We start from the raw sequence: 20,142 nt of genomic DNA, 5'->3' as shown, positions 1-20,142 counted from the left end.
GGGCTAAGTGAGTAATACCTTAGGACATTTTCAGGTAAAAAGTATTGTTAATTTAGAAGAATTTTATTTTAGATCTTTTGAATGGAAATATAAATATAATTTATAGGTATTCATTGAATGATATTATAAATATTGTTCATTAGGAGCTCAAGCAACGTTATAGTTTAGCTTCCAATGCAAACATGAGCATTTTATAGAAATACTTATTCACTCTATTTCCACATACATTTCAATAGTTTATGTGTAAATAATTTACCAGTCCACATTTTCTTTATTAACTTATTTTTTAAAAGCAATTTACCTTATTTTTATGATATGATGGGTAATAAATATAATGATGTAGGCCTCCTTTATTTACTTGGCTGGCATATTTGCAAATGTGAATTTAACGTTCTGATTTTTAACAACTTTTGTTGATTGGAGTCCCAGAGTACCAAACTCAAGAGACTGGGCACATATTTTATTTCTTCTACCCTTGTTACTTTTTGCTTTGCAAAGTGCTGAATGAGGCAGGCCTGAAGAAAACGTGAGGTGATATTGGATCCATGATTATGTGCCCCAAACATTAGATAGGGTGGAATGATGGAAGTGGACTAGTAGGGAAGAATGAGCTGCTTCTGCAAATTGTAAACAACCTTCCCTTTAAATCATGATTAGGGTGAGGGGAGTGCTCCCCAGCAAGAGCTAAACTGTATATAGATCCTGTTGACTTCTTTAGATACAAAGAGAATCTTTGTCTTAATCTGAGATTGCATCCTCACTCTGTGTTGAATTTTATGTCCATTTTCCCATTGCATGTCACACTCGTAAATTTAAAAAATATTCAGATGTAATGAACACCTTGGAGGTAGGCGTAGTCATTTTCCCCTGCTTATTGATGAAAATTGATAGGTGGATACTGGAAGACGGTGATATAAAGACATAAGGGGGAGAATGACTACTGCTAAAAAGTAAAGAGAAGTACAGTGCAGTGAGAAGTACAGTTTAGCTGGTCATTGCATTCTTTTCTTGGGGGAGAAACATATTCTGGAAACCAACTTAATTTTAAGAATTCTTCTAGAGCAGTGGACTCTGACCTTATGGGATCTTACCAAGCTGTGATAATGGGATCAATTATTCTCTCTTTTGAACACATACAACCTTGGATGGAGGAGTCATTGTGCCAGTGATCTTCACGGTATTACATAACCGCTTATTGATTGCTCATTATTTATGGCCGTGCTTCTGTGGGATCCCTTTCCTGGGAGCAGGGATGGCCTCTGCTGGCCAGAGGTTTTCACTGGAAGATAGATGACAGAAGCATCCACTGCCTGGTCTGCTTTGGGATTCTAAGATGACCTTTAATTTTCCTAATTCACATTTATTTCTTAATGACTGTAATTTGTTTTTTTCTTCAGTCTTGACTTCTGAAGTTTTTAGATTTCCAGGTGACTTGGATTTTGGAGGTGGGTAGCTTTGAGTTGTTAAAATCTAGTGTTACTGTATTGTGGTCAGAATTCATTGCCTTTATGATTTTTATGAGATTCTCTTTATGGCTTCTTAAGTGATCCTTTTAATAAATGTTTCTTTAAAAAGAATATTTGGATCTACTTCAGGGACTGCTTACATAGACACTAAACTTTTCTTATATAGTGGAAACCTTCTGGACTACTCAGAGATTGTTCCTTCTCTGATTTCTGGCCTGTCCTGCCTTCTCACATTCTACCTTTTCACATCCACCTGGGACTAGGTAGATGAGAGAGGAGATTGGGAGCAGTATTAGCTATATGGGACAGTCTGAGGGCCAGACATTATATGAAGAACCTCTTGTTTGGACTGGTCATCCTTCAACATGTATAAAACTTTCCTAAATTGTTACCATAAAGGGATTGTCTCTTTAAGAACCCCCTTTTGGTTCATCTTGACTGTGCAAGTTTTTTAATTTAGTGAACGTAGGTCATTTCAGAAAGAATTTAGTTTATGATAAAGGACAAATTGCTTTTGCTTTTGCTCTGTGTTAATTCTTGGGGCATGGGCTAGAGGGGAGATAGAGAAGGGGTTTAGCATGATACTTTATGAATGGGGAGTCATTTGTTCATTTTGTCTGCTTTCTTCCTCCTCTTCTGTGTTTGCACACACCCTGTGTTCTGGAATAGGGTATCACTCTGGTCTTTCACTGTGTTTCGTGTTGCATTGCACAGTGGTGAAGGGTCCTGGCTTTGGAGCCAATCCACTTGGGTTTGAATCCTGTCTCCACTGCTTATTAACTGTGTGACTATGGGCAAGTCACTGATTCTGTGTTTTGGTTTACTCATTTGTTAAGTTAGAAATAGTACCTACTGCAGAAGGCCATTGAAGGGATTAAAGGAGATATAATATGTATAAGTGCTTAGATAAAGTGCCCAATAAATGTACCCAATATATTCAATAAATGTAAGTTATTATCCTTATTCCACTGGACAGGTGGATAGCCTGTTTCACATTTGTCTATGACATTATATCACTTTGCACAAATAAAGGATAAATTTCAAGTGCCTAACATTAAAAAACAGGACTAAGTGTTAACTGCCTAAATTTTTTGAACTGCTAAGTATATGAATCTCTTGAGTACTATTGCAGTGACCACAAATGTTAATTGTTGTTGTCACTGCTTAAATGATGATGTACTTTAGGAGGAAAGGCTACAATTCATCGATGCTTTTATAAGTTATATATGCTATGTTAAGGAGTTCACCATGTAGATAGTCTGATTTTTAGACTTTATTAAAATCACTATATCAAAAATTGAATTAACTAAAATTTCCCTAAAGATTTTGACCTGTAACCAATGTTACATTAATAAGCTTTTTCTTGGCCAGGGTGGTGGCTCATGCCTGTAATCCCAACACTTTGGGAGGCCGAGGTGGGCAGATCACCTGAAGTCAGGAGTTTGAGACCAGCCTGGCCAACATGGCAAAACCCTGTCTTTACTAAAAATAAAAAAATTAGCTGGGTGTGGTGGTGGGTGCCTGTAAGCCCAGCTGCTCAGGAGGCTGAGGCAGAAGAATTGCTTGAACAAGACTTCATCTCAAATTAAAAAAAAAAAAGCTTTTTCTTGCCCCCTTTGCAGCATCAGTATTCCCATTCGGCTGCCAGGCCTGGGGTCTGATTTCGATCTCGAAAGATTTTAGTAATTAACTGTGATGGTCCTGTGCATGAATTAGTCATTGGTTAAGGATATAGTCATGCTCATAAGCAGCCTTATTTCATTTTTATTTATTTATTTTAAATGCCCAAAGCAGGTAGCACTTAGAGAGTTTGGTCTGACTGAATTTAGTTCTTATAGTCTAAGGCTAAATATTTTAAAACCGATTAAATCCAGGGGGGCATAGGATAAGACCTGTATCATGACTGCAAGACACATTGTGCTTTTGGGGACCTAGGAGTGATGGGGGAAGGGAAACTCACTGGTTAATAATTTCTAAATTCAATACTTGTTTTTGCTGAGAGTAGCAGTGATGCTATACATTCAAAGATATGGACTGCTTCTTGTTCTCTAATGTCTGGTAGAGAAAGCCTATGTATTTAGGTGTCCTATCCACTCTCATCTAGGTTTACTTAGCTGGCAGTGTTTTGCGAGAATTGCCTGTGAGGTCCCAGGTAGCTATGCTGGCATTTGGGTTGTGGGATGTAAGGTGGGGTAGAAGGTTGTAGAGAGGAGCCTGGTGGGTCCTGTGAAAATGAGGCTGGCCTTCACTTCCTGCTGCTGGTGGCTGTAAGGGGGGTGCTGTATGCTGTCGCCCTCCTCTCCAGGGAGCAGGCAGCCCAAGCCAGGAGGCCATTGTAAAGCATGTACCAGAAGGCTGGCAACTGAGGATGACTGCAAGTGACTACACACTGTTAAGGTCCTTCTTGCTTAGTACAAAAGGAACATGGGAGTGTGGTTAGAGACCTGGGCACTTTGCCCAGCTCTGTAACCCATTCACTGTGGGACCTCAATGATTGTCTCTATTTTGTGTGTGTGTGAAAAATGGAGAAGAATAATGCCACCTGCTTCTTTCTAAGGATGTTCTGAGGATTAATGAGCTAATCACCTTGGATGAAGGCAGCAGAGCCTACCCTGGTTATAATTTTCATTGCTTCTCCAGGGAAGCTCCAGTTTGGGGGAATGAAATATTGGAAAGAAGATGGGAGGGGATAGGCTGTCTACAGCTTAGTCGGTATATTTGAAGTCCAACTGTAGATCAGGCTCCTTTCTAGCTGAGGAATTTCAACTAACCTAAAATTTCTACATATTTTTTAGAAACAACGCCAAGCCAAATGTCTGACCTGCTGTTTGCGGGAAAAGAGCAGATGTCCATTCTGGGAACATATTAATATAAGATGTTAGTGGTTTTCTCTCACAGTACAAGAAGATGGGTAAAAAGAGAATGTAGATTTATATGGCATTTACTCTTATTTTCTTATTACTGGTGTGCTCTTTTTGAGAGAGTTGGTATTGTTTCATTTAGTAGATTTTTCAGGTTTCTTTCAGAAAGAAACTTCATACAGATCAAGCCAAAACAAAACAAAAAATTATAAACACACAACAATAGCTTTAAATACCAAGGATGTCAGCATGAAATTAAAATAAATCAACTGACATTTCTGCTTTGAAATTTTTTAGTAAAACTAATTTAAACCACAGCGAAAGCTTTCTTATAAGGGAAAGTTTGACCTTTTTCAGTGTTTTTAATTTAAAGGTATTGACATTGGGGTGTTTTTGGTTAAAATTTGCTTCAACCTTCTAAAGTCTTTTGGGATTTTGGTCAATCCTTGGTTGTGGAATAGCAAATACAGTCAATTTTGTTGGTACAATGTAGTTTTCAAAGACAAGGTCTCTGAAGTAGTAGATACGGTATCCCCTCCCACCCATGTGTAACTGTGAAAAAGAACACTGTTGTCATGTGAATTCTTATTTTTTTTTAGCTTGCCTTTGAAGTAACTTTCACAGAGAATTCCTGTTACCTGGAAATTGATGACAGACTTACACCATTTCCTTTTTTTTTCTTAGACGTTCCATCCTCAGAGCAGCCTGAACTGTTCCTAAAGAAACTTCAGCAGTGCTGTGTCATTTTTGACTTCATGGACACGCTATCTGATCTTAAAATGAAAGAATACAAGCGCTCCACTCTTAATGAACTGGTGGACTACATTACAATAAGCAGAGGCTGTTTGACAGAGCAGACTTACCCTGAAGTAGTTAGAATGGTGAGTTTCTTTTTTTCTCCGCGGACACTTTTAAGCATCTTCCATAGTGACTCACAGGTGTATATATTGCAAGAGTGAGGTCATTGGAGGTCAACTCCACAAATGAGAGCCAACCTTTGGAGAGCTAAGCAAATGTAGTCGGCACAGTGCTAGAATTTGAAGAGCATGATTTCATGAGAACGAAATCCAGAACTTTAACTACGACAGTGCTGAAGCAATAAATGACTTCAAAATATGAAGCCAAGATTGCCAGGGTATTACTGGATTTCTGGCTTTGGCAAAAGAAAAGACACAGGAAAATAACAAAAGTCTTAGATCCGTGTTTGAAAAATATTCAAGCCTGTTGGATGTCTTTTTTTTTTTTAATCTTATTCATTGTGGTATATTAGAAATGGCTTAATGCTTAATAAAATTGTGATTTGTAGAATCTAGTTAAGGCCTCTCTTGGGCTTTATAACTAACGCTTCTCTTTATAATCTCCTTGAAGTCAGGGTTGATACCTTTTATGATTTTTGAATAGTGTCTTAGATTTTGTGTGGTCATTAGGAGTTATGAGGAAAAACATTATTAACATAATGTGAGTAATTACGTTCTTACTGTGTGAACAATTATTTTAGTTTTTCAAAAGCTGAGCCAAAATGTGGTTTTCTGATAGATTTCTGTGGGAGAGTTGCCTTTCTTGGCATCCCAGAAGATCTTGGAGCTGAAGAGTGCACGCTATTTGGGGATGGGCTTTGCAGGGTGGGGAAGCTGGTCTACTGACTGGTGAAATAGCCTCAGAGATCCTTAAGGTCAGTGCATCGTTGAGGAGTCCATTGCAGGATCTGGCACACTCTCTGTGTACTGCTGAACATCTGCCTGGCTTTTGTATTTAGTTCTTTATCATTTGTATTCAACCAATGCAGAAAAGAGACTTTTGTGATGGAGTAGATATGTTTAAAAATGATAGTTCAGATTTGCAAAGGCACTTGAATGATCTCAGCCTGAGACTCTGACTGAAATAATGAAGGTCATCTGAAAACGATGCCCAATATATTCCTCAGTTCTATATCTGAATGTATATTGGATTTGTTGTTAATTTACAGGAATGTAGCACTAGAATGTTTTGTAGGTTAAAGATGACCATGTGGCTCTTGAGCAGTGCTTCTCAACCAGGTGTGATTTTACCTTACAGGGGACATTTGTCAGTGTCTAGAGACATTTTTGGTAGTCACAACTAGATGTGAGAGGAGAGTACTACCAGCATCTAGTGGAAGAGGCCAGAGATACTGCTAAACATTTTACAATGTACAGGGTGGCCCCCACAATAAAGAATTATCTGGCCCCAGATGTCATAAGTGCCACTGTTGAGAAACCTTGCTCTTGAGTCTGCATGCTATCTAAACCTCTTAATGTGATGCAGAGGATCTTCTCTAGTCTACCTGCCTTCTGCAGAGCACAGTCCCTGGTTTTAGCCTACCTGTATCATCAGCCAACAGAGGTATCAGTTATGACTTTCTTCTGTATCTTCCCATGGATAGTTCATGAATATATAAGTATATGCAAACATATGTATAAATATTTTTTTTTGTAAGCACACAAATGGTGGCACACTATGTATTTTCTGTACCTTGCTTTTTTCACTTAGCAATATATATTTCAGTACATATAAAGTTGCCATATTCTTTTTATAGCTGCATAATATTTATTGTGTGAATGTACCATATTTAAGCAGTACTCTATGAATATCCTTATACACACATCAGTTTGCCTTTGTATGAGGACATCTGTATATTTATTTATTTTTGAAAATTTAATTTTTTAAGAGCAGTTTTAGGTTCACAGCACAATTGAGAGGAAAGTACAGAGATTTCTCATATGCCCCTGTCCCTGCACAAGCACAGCCTCCCCCATTATCAACACCTCCCCCCTCACTCCCACCAGAGCAGTACATTTGTTACAATTGATGATCCTACATTGACGCATCATTATCACCCAGAATTCATAGTTCACATTAGGGCTCATTCTTGGTGTTGGACATTCTGAGTTTAGACAAATGTGTAATGACATGTATCCACCATTATAGTACCATACATACCATACATCACTGCCCTGAAAATCCTCTGTGCTCCACTTCTTCATCACCCACCACCTTCAACTCCCTGGCAACCACTGATCTTTTTACTGTCTCCATAATTTTGCTTTTTCCAGACCGTCATATAGTTGGAATCATACAGCATGTACTCTTTTCAGATGGGCTTCTTTGACTTAGTTATATGCACTTAAGTTTCCTTCATGTCTTTTCAAGACTTGATAGCTCATTTATTTTAGTGTTGAATAACATTTTATTGGTTGGATGTACCATAGTTTATCCATTCACCTACTGAAGGACATTTTAGTTGCTTCCTAATTTTGGCAATTATGAATAAAGCTAATATAAATATCTGTGTACAAGTTTTTTTTTGTGAACATAAGATTTCAGCTCCTTTGGGTAAATACCAAGGAGTGTAATTGCTGTATGTATTGTATGGTAAGAGTATGTTTAGTTTTTTTTTTTAATTTGAATTTACTTTTATTGCTTGTTATAAGTAATGAGTATGTTTAGTTTTATAAGAAACTGCCAAACTGTCTTCCAGGGTAGTGGTACTATTTTGCATTCCTACCAGGAGTGAATGAGAATTTCTACTGCTCCACATCCTCACCAGCATTTGGTATTGATTTGATTTAAATAGCCTTTATCTCCTTGTTTCTGGACTTTCACGTATTCCCCACTCCCTCACCTCTAGTTCTAATTCTCATTTTCCCTTCAAGGGCTGACTTAAAGTGCTACTATTGTTTTCCTGAAAAAACACAGTGCTTTTTCCTTCCTTCAGTTCCTCTGCTTCTTGGCAACTCACCATTTTGGGAATTTGTTCATTTGCTCCTTTTTTTTTTTTGTCTTTTCACATATTTATCTGATTTTTCTAATTAGGTGTAAGCACTCCTAAGAAGGAACTGTGTCCTGCACATCTCTGTGGCATCCATAATACCTCCTACCTAGTCCAGGTCTTCTTGAAATTTGTTGAATGAATGAATTCCTCCTTAAAATGTAGGCATTTCAGTCTCTCAAATTACGATTAAGATATTGGATGTCATTGGATTATACCCAGATTTTAAACTGAGTGTTTAGCATAATCCAAAAATTCTGTCATCCATATGGACCAGCTTGGTCTTAAACCAGCTTTGGTCTCCTAAGGGAGACCGTTTTCTCCCTCTTTTCCTCCCCATTCTCCAGCCAAAAAAAGAGACTCCTGTCATTTGTATGTGTTTTAAAATACACTGGAGCTTTATCTTAGGAGGCATTGAGTCTGTTAGTGTACATGCTGTTCTAGGGCATTAGAAAATTCTAGATGGTAGTTTCGGCTTCTTAGAAGTATAACTTATTTTTCATATTTGGTGATTTCTGAAATTGTTAGCTACTAATTATATACGGTACTTAGACACTCTGGAGCATTTACAGAAAGGGGATATTATGATAGAGTAGAAAGAGACAAGGCTCTGGGCGCGGTGGCTCACGCCTGTAATCCTAGCACTTTGGGAGGCTGAGACGCATGGATCACTTGAGGCCAGGAGTTTGAGACTAGCCTGTCCAACGTGGTGAAAGCCCATCTGTATTAAAAATACAAAAATTAGCCCGGCGTGGTGGCACATGCCTGTAATCCCAGCTACTTGGGAGGCTGAGGCAGGAGAATCACTTGAACCTGGGTGATGGAGGTTGCGGTGAGCTGAGATTGTGCCACTGTACTCCTGCCTGGGTGACAGAGCAAGACTCCATCTCAAAAAAAAAGGAAAAGAAAAGAAAAGGCTTTGGAACCATATAGACCTGGGTTCAAATGCCAGCTCTGGCCATACTTTCTACATCAATGTGAGCAAGTTACTTTAACTTTGGGGTTCTCCATTTTTGTGTGGTGCTAAGAGGTACATAGGGTGGGGGGAGGGTAGCCATAGTTTTCCCAATCCCTCCATAAATATTCCACCTAAGTAACATGCTTGTGCTTTTGTTTGCATATCAGGGTACTCAACACCATACATACATATACAGTCCATAGAACGTGTGCTTACTGTTCTGTAAGGAAAACTGGAACCACGTCCCACTTGGTGCCCTCATTCCCTCTAAGCCCATTGTATATATACATCCTGGTGCTGGTCACTTTCCTAATTTGTGTAATACCTGTCTTTGGGGGATTTTGTGAGGACTAGCGACAATATTTGTAAAAGTTTTAGAACAGTCTCTAACATGTGGCAAGTATTCAGTAAATACTATTTTTACATTTCAATGATTTTATTAGATAATTGATTTTACGATCATTGGTGGAACCCACTGTTACCTCTTTGTACTTAAAATACTCCGTCACTGAGATGTGTTTTATTCCATTGCCACAGTGGTTCTTAAGTTCTCTAATTCCAAGATGATCCTGCCTGTTGGGTAATCACTGTCCCCGCTGATTTCTCTTTCGTGTTACTGTAAAACAAAATCACTTCACTAGAATTAGTGAGGGAAATGATAGTGTTTTTTATGAAATACTAATGAAGCGATAGATGGGTTTTGCAAACCAGGATGAGTAATGATGTATAATGGCATGTTACAGTATCAGCATTAGTACCGAGAGCTTTTGATCCAACTTGATGGGACTTGTACTTTGAGAACTGGTATTCCTGTTAGGGGAAGAAAAGAGTAAGAGATAAAAGTAATCTATGTGTTGTGGAAACCATTTTTAACAATTAAATGAAGTCTGGATACCACCTACAGACTTCTAGAATTGGGAAAGCAAAGCAGCTCTTATGGGTATAAACAAATCACATGCACACCTCATTTTATTGCACTTCATAGATATTGGGGGTTGCTTTTTTTTTTTGGACGAAGTCTTGTTCTGTCACCCAGGCTGGAGTGCGATGGCATGATCTTGGCTCACTGCAACCTCCCGCCTCCCGGGTTTAAGCAATTCTCCTGCCTCAGCCTCCTGAGTAGCTGGCATTATACACAGGAGCCACCACGCCTGGCTAATTTTTGTATTTTTAGTAGAGACAGGGTCTCACCATGTTGGTCAGGCTAGTCTCGAACTCCTGACCTCATGATACCCACCTCAGCCTCCCAAAGTGCTGGGATTACAGGCGTGAGCCACTGTGCCCAAACAAATTGAAGGTTTGTGGCAACCTTGTGTGGAACAAAACTGTTGGTACCATTTTTTCCAACAGCATATGCCCCTTTCATATCTTTGTGTCACATATTGATAATTCTTGCAATATTGCAAACCTTTGCATTGTTACTATATCTGTTATAGTGATCTGTGATGAAAGATCTTTGAAGTTACTTTTTAAAAATTATTTATTTATTTATTTATTTATTTTTGAGATGGAGTCCCGCTCTGTCGCCCAGGCTGGAGTGCAGTGGCTCTGTCTCGGCTCATTGCAAGCTCTGCCTCTGGGGTTCACACCAGTCTCCTGCCTCATCCTCCTGAGTAGCTGGGACTACAGGCGCCTGCCACCACGCCTGGCTAATTTTTTGTATTTTTAGTAGAGACAGGGTTTCACCATGTTAGCCAGAATGGTCTCTATCTCCTGACCTTGTGATCCACCCGCCTTGGCCTCCCAAAGTGCTGGGATTACAGGCGTGAGCCACCGCGCCCGACCTGAAGTTACTATTTTAATTGCTTTGGGACACCATGAAATGTGCCCCTACAGCAAACTTAATCGATAAATGTTGTATGTGTTCTGACTGCTCTGCTGATCGGTTGTTCCTCAGCCTCTGTCCCTCTTCTCAGGCCTCCCTATTCCCCGAGACGCAACAGTATTGAAATTAGGCCAATTAATAACCCTATAATGGCCTTTAAGTGTTCCAATGAAAGGAAGAGTCACATGTCTCTCATTTTAAATCAAAAGCTAGAAGTGATTTAGCTTAGTGAGGAAGGCATGTCAAAAGCTGAAACAGACCAAAAGCTAGGCCTCTTGCATCAGACAATTAGACAAGTTGTGAATTTAAAGGTAAAGTTCTTGAAGGAAATTAAAACTACTACTCCAGTAAACACGTGAATGATAAGAAAGTAAAACAACCTTATTGCTGATAATTGAGAAAGTTTCAGTGGTCTGGATAGAATATCAAACCAGCCACAACATTCCTTATGCCAAAGCCTAACCCAGAGCAAGGCCTTGGCTCTCTTCAGTTGTATAAAGGCTGAGAGAGTTGAGGAAGCTGCAGAAGAAAAGTTGGACAGTAACAGAGGTTGGCTGGCTTATGAGGTTTAAGGAAAATAGCCATCTCTCTAACATAAAAGTGCAAGGTGAAGCACTAAATGCTGTTGTAGAAGCTGAAGCTGCAGCAAGTTGTCCAGAAGACTTAGCTGAGACATTGATGAAGGTGGCTACACCAAACAACAGAGTTTCAATGTAGATGAAACAACCATCTATTAGAAGATGTTACCATCTGTGACTTTTACAGCTGCAGAGGAGAAATCAGTGCCAAAGCTTGGGCCAGGCTGACTGTCTTGTTAGGAACTAATGCCACTGGTGACTTAAGTTGAAGCCAGTGCTCATTTACCATTCTGAAAATCTTAGGGCGTCTAACAACCATGCTAAATCTACCCTGCCTATGCTCTGTAAATGGAACAGCAAAGCCTAGATGACAACACTTCTGTTTACACATGGTCCACCAAATATTCTGTATTCACTGTTGAGGCCCACTGCTTAGAAAAACGTTTTGTTTTTCTTTTCCCCCAAAGTATTACTACTCGTTAACTATCCACCTGGTTACCCAAGAGCTCTAATGGAGATATACAAGGAGATGAATGTTGTTTTCTTTCTTTCTTTTTTTTTTTTTTTTTTTTGAGATGGAGTCTCACTCTGTCCCCCAGGCTGGAGTGCAGTGGCTCTATCTCGGCTCACTGCAAGCTCTGCCTCCTGGGTTCACGCCATTCTCCTGCCTCAGCCTCCCGAGTAGCTGAGACTACAGGCGCCTGCCACTGCGCCCGGCTAATTTTTTGTATTTTTAGTAGAGACGGGGTTTCACCATCTTAGCCAGGATGGTCTCGATCTCCTGATCTCGTGGTCTGCCCACCTCGGCCTCCCAAAGTGCTGGAATTACAGGCGTGAGCCACCGTGCCCGGCCGAATGTTGTTTTCATGCCTGCTGACATACCATCCAATCTTCAGCTCATGGATCAAGGAGTAATTTTGATTTTCAAGTCTTATTATTTAAGAAATTAATTTCTTAAGGCTGTAGCTGCCGTAGATAGTAATTCCTCTGATGGATCTGGCAAAACAAATCGAAAACCTTCTGAAAAGGATTCACCATTCTAGATGCCATTTAGAACATTTGTGATTCACAGGAGGAAGTCGAAATATCAGCATTAACAGGAGTTTGGAAGGGGTTGATTCCAACCCTCATGGATGACCTTGAGAGGTTCGACTTCAATAGAGAGAGTAGCTGCAGATGTGATGGGAATAGCAAGATAACTAGAATGAGAAGTAGAGCCTGAAGATTTGACTGAATTGCTGCAATCTCATGATCAAACTTCAACAAATGAGGAGTTGCTTCTTATGGATGAGCAAAGAAAGTGGTTTCTTGAGAGGGAATCAACTCCTGAAAATGTTGTGAACATTGTTGAAATGACAACAAAGGATTTAGAACATTATATAAACTTGGTTGATCAAGCAGTGGCAGGGTTTGGGAGGATTGACTCCAATTTGAAAAGAAGTTCCATTGTGGATAAAATGCTATCAGATAGCATCACATGCTACAGAGAAATCTTTCATGAAAGGAAGAGTCAATTGAAGCCACAAACCTCATTGTCATCTTTTTTTTTTTTTTTTTTTTTTTTTTTGAGACGGAGTCTCACTCTATTGCCCAGGCTGGAGTGCAATGGCACAATCTCCGCTCACTGCAACCTCTGCCTCCTGGGTTCAAGTGATTCTTCTGCCTCAGCCTCCCGAGTAGCTGGGATTACAGGCGCTCACCACCACGCTTAGCTAATTTTTGTGTTTTAGTAGAGACGGGGTTTCACCATGTTAGCCAGGCTGGTCTTGAACTCCTGACCCTGTGATCTGCCCGCCTCGGCTTCCCAAAGTGCTGGGATTACAGGCGTGAGGCCACCACACCTGGCCTCATTGTCATCTTATTTTAAGAAAGTGCCACAGCCACCTCAGCCTTCAGCTACCACCGCTATGATGAGTCAGCAGCCATCAACATGAAGGCAAGACCCTCCACCAGCAAAAAAGATTACAACTTGCTAAAGGCTCAGATGATTGTTAGCATTTTTTAGCAATAAAGTATTTTTAAATTAAGGTATGTCCATTTTTGTTTTTTAGACATAAAGCTATTTTGCACTTTATAGACTACGGTGTATTGTAAACACAACTTTTACATGCACCAGGAAACCAAAAATGTGTGTGACTACTTTATTGAGATATTTGCTTTATTGTGGTGGCCTGAAACTGATCCTATAATGTATGTGAGGTATGCCTGTAAAGCAAAATAGCCCATAAAGAGTCCCAGACAGAGAACATGGAAGCCATTGTCTTCATTTCTCATCTTCCACTTAACTAGTGGTAAGAACTTGGGTAAGTAATTTTCTCTCTAAGCCTCAGTTTCTTCTGTTATAAATAGAGGGAGTTGATGATGAATCCCTTACATCTTTCATTTCTGAAAACTAACACCTCTTTTGATCAACACAGTCTAAGAAATTTTGAATGGATTATGCCTTTCTTAAAGTTTACAGGCCATTGTGCAAAGTAGTTCCTTCAGAAAGTGGTTTGTGTCATGTATTTCTCTTGGGGTCTCCTGGAATCATATCTGATGAAAAAATGAGAATCAGGACTTTCAGCTCGTTTAGGCTTTGCTCCATTCTGCTTCACATCATCTCAAGTGTCAGGTGTCTGTCCCTGAGGCATATTTTTTGTAACCACATTATGCTAATGCCTTTTTGGTTTTGTTGTTATGTATCCATTTGAAAGATTTCTTAGAATTTCTGGCTTTCCAAATCACCTTGTGTAAATTTTTATTTACCTGAGCTTGAACTCTGTGTATTTTATATTGTTTATATTTGCACATCTTTTTTTTTTCTCAAAAATGTGTTTTTGAGGATACTTCAAATGTGAGATGAAATCTCATGGGTGAAGACAGTGTTTTAGTTAATTCTTAATGTTTATTTAAATGACTCAGTGTCACACTTTTACATTTTGCTAATAAAAAAGACAGGGCTTCACTTTGCCAGTGAGCTCACAATCTGGTAGAGGGAATACTCACGTGAACAGTAACAAGATAATGTCGTATATATAGTAATAAAGTCTGTACAAGGCAAGGAAGGAGTAAAGGGACATGAAGGTAGATAGAAGGGTGGTTAAGGAAGGCTTGACAGAATGATTATAGCCTCAGTAGGGTATTAAAAGATGAATGTGGCTGAACTTAAAGAGAATTATGTGATGCAAAGGAATTCCCAAACCACATGGTATATACAGGGAAACACAGTCATGCTATGTTGTTACAGTGTTATGTGTATATGTGTGTTGGAGAGTGGGAGGAGGTGAATGGTGGCAGCTGAAGATGTGGATGTGGGCCAGAGTCTGAAAGAACCTGACAGACAATGGATGGATAAGTGTTGAAAGGTTCTGTGTGGCAGAGTGACATGGTCAGATTTGTATTTCAGTGACAGTGGGACAGAGAGATTGGAGGAGGCTGAGATTGAAGGCAGAGAGGAATCAATTAGGAGACTGTTTTATTGGAGAAATTGTGGAGGGCCTAAGCGAACTGCAGGCATGGAAGTAGAGAAGGAGAGGAAAGGAGCATTTGAGATTCACCTAGGAGGTAAAATTGATGCTGCTTGTTAGCATTTATGTGAACTTTTGGAGTGTGAGAGAGGAAGGAGTCTCGGATAGCTTTGGCAGTTGGGTAGTTTGTGGTGTGGTGCTGCTGTTGGGGAAAGGTACAGCAGTAGGGAGAGCAGGCTTTGGATGGAAGCTAAGGAGTTGGTTTTCGATGAGTTAATGTTGAGGTTCTTATGGGAGACCTAGATGTGGAAAGCAGGAGGTGGAAATCCGTAGTTATCAGAATGGGAGTAGGGCAGGGGAGGGAAAGAACAATGATGGAACTCTAGATGATACCAGTGAATCATTGTTTCAGTGCAGTGGTACAGGTGGGGGCTCTAGTGGGTTGAAGAGTGGATTAAAAAATCAAGAGGTTGACATGACGGCTGTAGATAATTGCTCGCACCTTGGGTGTACTGTCTTCATTAGAGTAAAATCCTGTCACTTCTCTCCTACAAAAAGTGTTCAACCTTGTCACACTGATCATTTGCTGTTATTTTTATTTTGTCTCTAGGACTTGGCTTTTCTTGGTTTCAAAGTTTGCTTCAATTCTCAATCTCTGCTTATACCTCAAATGGTAGAATATGTAATTTTCCAAAGTTAATTTAGTTTTAAGATAAAATATATTCACTGGTTTTTCCTTCCTTGCTGTTGAGGTCTTTCTTTGAGTTCGTTACGTTGTTTCTTGGCCACTATTAGCTTTGTTTTTTCCTACTCTCAAATTATAACCTGTCACTTGGTTATCTAAGTGCTTTTTTTTTTTATATACATTCTTTGATTTAACTGGAAACCAGAGCTCTGGTTAGCCTCTTAATACAATAATATGACATTGTAGAAAATTATGAAGTTGCAATTAAGTCTCTCAGAGTCTGCCGACATGTACTCTTAGTAGTGCTTGGTTAACCTCGCTACATTATTAGCTGAAGGGCAGAGAGTTTCTTTTAATAAAAGAACAACTATCTAAAAGTAGCTTTGGAATGATAACTGCCGGGAGGAAATATGAAATTTCCATTTTTCATCTTCCTGCATCTGATAAAGAATATAACCATGATAGTCCCCCCTTAACCATGGGGATATGTTCCAAGACCCCCAGGGATGCCTGAAACTGTGGATAGTACTGAATCCCATACGTATATCCTATGTTTTCCCCTGTACATACATACCTATGATAAAGTTTAATTTATAAATTAGTCACAGTAAGAGATTAACAATAACAGTAAAATAGAATAGTTATAACAATATACTGTAGTAAAAGTTACGTAAATGTGGTCTCCCTCTTCCTTCTCTCTGTGTCTCTCTCTCTGTCTCTCTCTCAAAATGTCTTATTGTACTTATTCCATGGGTGACTGAAACCATGGGAAGTCAAACCACAGATAAGACGGGGAGTACTGTATACATCCTGGCCAGAATTTGCCTTGGAGGTGACTCTTTAGATCCAAAGGAGATAAGATTTGTAGATATGCATTAATAGCAAAAGAGCCATTGGGGGTGGGTGGGTGAGGGTGGACTGTTTATAACATTAGAATTATACATAATGGAAGAGAATTGAGTGATATCTGAGAAGCACACTTAATAACTGAAGCTGGTGGAAAATTTGAAGGATAGGATAAGCGTAAAAGAAGACCTGAGAATTAGATTAGAAATTAAAGAATTCCTTGGTACAAAGGAAAAAATTTAAGGATATGATAATGAGATCTCCCAAAGACATTTGTAGAATGAAATCAGGAGGAACTTACTGCTCAAGGTTGGGAAAAGTTTGTTAGCATTCGTAATTTTTCAAAGGGTAGGGAAACTGGTCTGTACTTCCTCAATTCCCACAATTTAACTGTGCTAATCCAGTTAAAGCTTACTTAACAATATTGATTTAGCAGCTTGGGGTGCCCATAGATGGATTTCTTGGGGTCACTGAACCCTCTTAGGTTAACTGCAAAATTTTGTGTGTTCTGTGTATTTTTTTTTTTTTTTTTTAGACGGAGTCTTGCTCTGTGGCCCAGGCTGGAGTGCAGTGGCGTGATCTTGGCTCACTGCAAGCTCCACCTCCCAGGTTCATGCCATTCTCCTGCCTCAGCCTCCCGAGTAGCTGGGACTACAGGCGCCCGCCACCACGCCCGACTAATTTTTTGTATTTTAGTAGAGACGGTGTTTCACCATGTTAGCCAGGATGGTCTCGATCTCCTGACCTCATGATCTGCCCGCCTCGGCCTCCCAAATTGCTGGGATTACAGGCATGAGCCACCGCGCCCTGCCGTGTTCTGTGTATTTTTATAGGAGAAAATAACTTGCTTTTGCTTAAATTTTCAAAGGTACATGTGACTCAAAAATGGTTTAAGCGCGATTTTACCCTGTGTGCACTAAATATCTATGCTGGATGCTGCTCACTTGGAGAATACAAGATTGGAAAGGAATGGGGTCCCCCCATTTCTGGCAGTAACTAAAGATGAAAAATGAAGTTGTTAGAATGATTTCACCAGTGAAACCATTTGGGCTAGAGTTTCTCTGTGGGAAGGCTTTTGGTAGTGAACTCAGTATCTTAAATACATGTCTGACTGTTCAGATTTTTTGTTTTATGTGGTGTGAATTTAGGTAGGTTGTTGTAAAGTTACACAATTTAGACTTGTGGCCATATACTTAATCCTTAGAGTCTCTTCACAAAGGTGTGTACTAATGAAAGAAGATGGCCAGCACCCGTATGCCTTCTATTGTTACCTGCATAAAAATCTGCAGGAACAATATATGAGTTAATTCAATCTTCACATTGAATGAGAACCACCTGTGACATAGGTAGTATCTAATAGATACCATTTTGTAGATAAGGTAAAGGAAGAGAGAGGTTAAGAAACTTGTCCAAAGCCACTCACCTGGGTGATTGAGATTTGAACCTTGGTGATCTGGTTCCAGAACCCATACTCTTTTTTTTTTTTTTTTTTGAGACGGAGTCTCACTCTGTTGCCCAGGCTGGAGTGCAGTGGCGCGATCTCGGCTCACTGCAAGCTCCGCCTCCCGGGCTCACGCCATTCTCCTGCCTCAGCCTCCCGAGTAGCTGGGACTACAGGTGCCTGCCACCACGCCCAGCTAATTTTTTTTTTTTTTTGTATTTTTCAGTAGAGACGGGGTTTCACCGTGTCAGCCAGGATGGTCTCGATCCCCTGAGCTCATGATGCGCCTGCCTTGGCCTCCCAAAGTGCTGGGATTACGGGTGTGAGCCACTGCGCCCGGCCCAGAACCCATGCTCTTAGATGCTAAGCCATAATGCTTTCCTGGAATTATTCTTTCCAATAGGAATGAGAACTAAAACCCCTAAAAGTTGGAGTCTTGCCTCTGTGCTATGTTTGTTTCTTGAGCTCTTCTAAAAAAGTAAAAAAGCCTTTGATTTAAGCCCTTCCCTGTATTTTGCTCCTCCTGACAAGGCCAGGCCACATAGTATGCTCTGGGGTTAAATGTTCATTTTTTTTTTTTGCTTAAGAACAGTTTCTTCTTCACTCCCTCTCTCCTACCACTTCTGCTGCCCTATATAATAGCTTTACACTCCCTTTGTGTTATTCTTGAATTGTTAACGCTGCTTCTCAATTTTTCTCTCTACCCTACCACTTATTCCGTCTGGAAAAGTAAATAGTGATTGAGGAGGTGAGGAGGAGCCCAGGAGGAAGGCTGTGTATTTCAGAACACCCCTCTCTCTCTTCCACCCAGATAGCAGTCCCCTGAGTTCATGTGCTTTCCCACTCCACTTCTCTCTCTGCCCCACCCTTAGAAGTTCCAAAAATCAGGCTCCTCTGCCCATTGGTGCTCCTTATGTGGTAACATTGGCGTGGCGATACCTTACCTGTGCATCATAGAGGGGCCCCACCTTGCAGCCCTGTTTGTGTTGAATTGGTAGGACCCACAGAAAACGTATATGGAAATTGAAAGTGCCAATGTATGAATTCAGAGTGAGAAGGGCACTGCTCCGTGGATAGCTGTTTGTGTGTATTTGAACTGTGCCTTCTCTCCCTGCAGGCAAGCTATGCGAGCTGCCAAGGAATCCTTAGGTTGGTTGGTTAGCCTGGATTCAGAGCAAGGGGAGTTAATTAGATGATTCAAACATCCCTCCATCTCCATGATGGACATCCTAATCCTTGGAAGCACTTATGTGTGTACAGCCTGCTTTTCCTTTTTACTGTCCTTCCTGGGTCAGTGGCATAGACAAACAGACCAGAACCCGGCTGGGCGCAGTGGCTCACGCCTGTAATCCCAGCACTTTGGGAGGCCGAGGAGGGTGGATCACCTGAGGTCCGGAGTTCGAGACCAGCCTGACCAACACGGAGAAACCCCGTCTCTACTAAAAATACAAAATTAGCCAGGCGTGATGGCGCATGCCTCTAATCCCAGCTACTGTGGAGGCTGAGGCAGGAGAATGGCTTGAACCTGGGAGGTGGAGGTTGTTGTGAGCTGAGATCGTGCCATTGCACTCTAGCCTGGGCAACAAGAGCAAAACTCCATCTCAAAAAACAAAAACAAAAACAAAAAGAAAAAAAAAACAGACCAGGACCCAGTCTGGCCACTTACTGAACTATGTGATCCCAGGTGAGTCTCATCCCTCTAAGCTTGTTATTATACTATAACTCTATAAGGTTGTTTTGAAAATTAATTTATGAACAGTGCTTAGCACTGTGGTAAGCATTGTTAAAGTCACCATATCATTATTATCATTATTCATGGTACCATCTCTAGGACCCCAGTAGACTTAACCTGTCTATATTGGTTAATACATTTTTCTGGTTATAATGAAGTCTTGCTAACCTGAAAGCTTTTTTTTTTGTCTCTTTCAGATGACTTTCCATATCTTTTGTCTGACTATTGATTTCAAACTCTCTATGAAGTTTTATTTTCATACCTTTTTTTTTTTTGGGAGAACTGCCTGTGAAACTGCATATGCCCCTGTGTTTATAGTTATATATACTGCCCTAAGTTCATCTAAATGAATTCCTGATGTACTTGCATATTCACGTCCCCAACTCTAGTAATAATTTAGCATTTCTCTCCGCAAGCATTCTCTCTTAAGGAATCTGACAAGGATTTTAAAGTGTTTAGTTTTAATTTAAATGTGCTAAAGAGAGGGTTTTTACTCAGGAAGCCACTGAGCTAC

General features: G+C 40.1%; 1 protein-coding gene across 10 annotated transcripts in view; it reads left to right on the top strand.

Moving 5' to 3' along the window:
- Positions 1 to 20,142, top strand: part of PPP2R5E (protein phosphatase 2 regulatory subunit B'epsilon) — a 169,595-nt gene that overhangs the window by 83,034 nt on the left and 66,419 nt on the right. For all 10 annotated transcript variants that reach the window (XM_016926193.4, XM_024348566.3, XM_024348567.3 and 7 more), the window contains 1 exon segment: positions 5,012 to 5,208. In XM_016926193.4, the coding sequence (XP_016781682.1) occupies positions 5,012 to 5,208 (197 nt within the window).

This window comes from Pan troglodytes, chromosome 15 (genome assembly GCF_028858775.2).
Source record: "Pan troglodytes isolate AG18354 chromosome 15, NHGRI_mPanTro3-v2.0_pri, whole genome shotgun sequence".
NCBI lineage: Eukaryota > Metazoa > Chordata > Mammalia > Primates > Hominidae > Pan > Pan troglodytes.
Note: the sequence above shows the minus strand (reverse complement) of the source record. Positions and strands in the feature narration are given on the sequence as shown.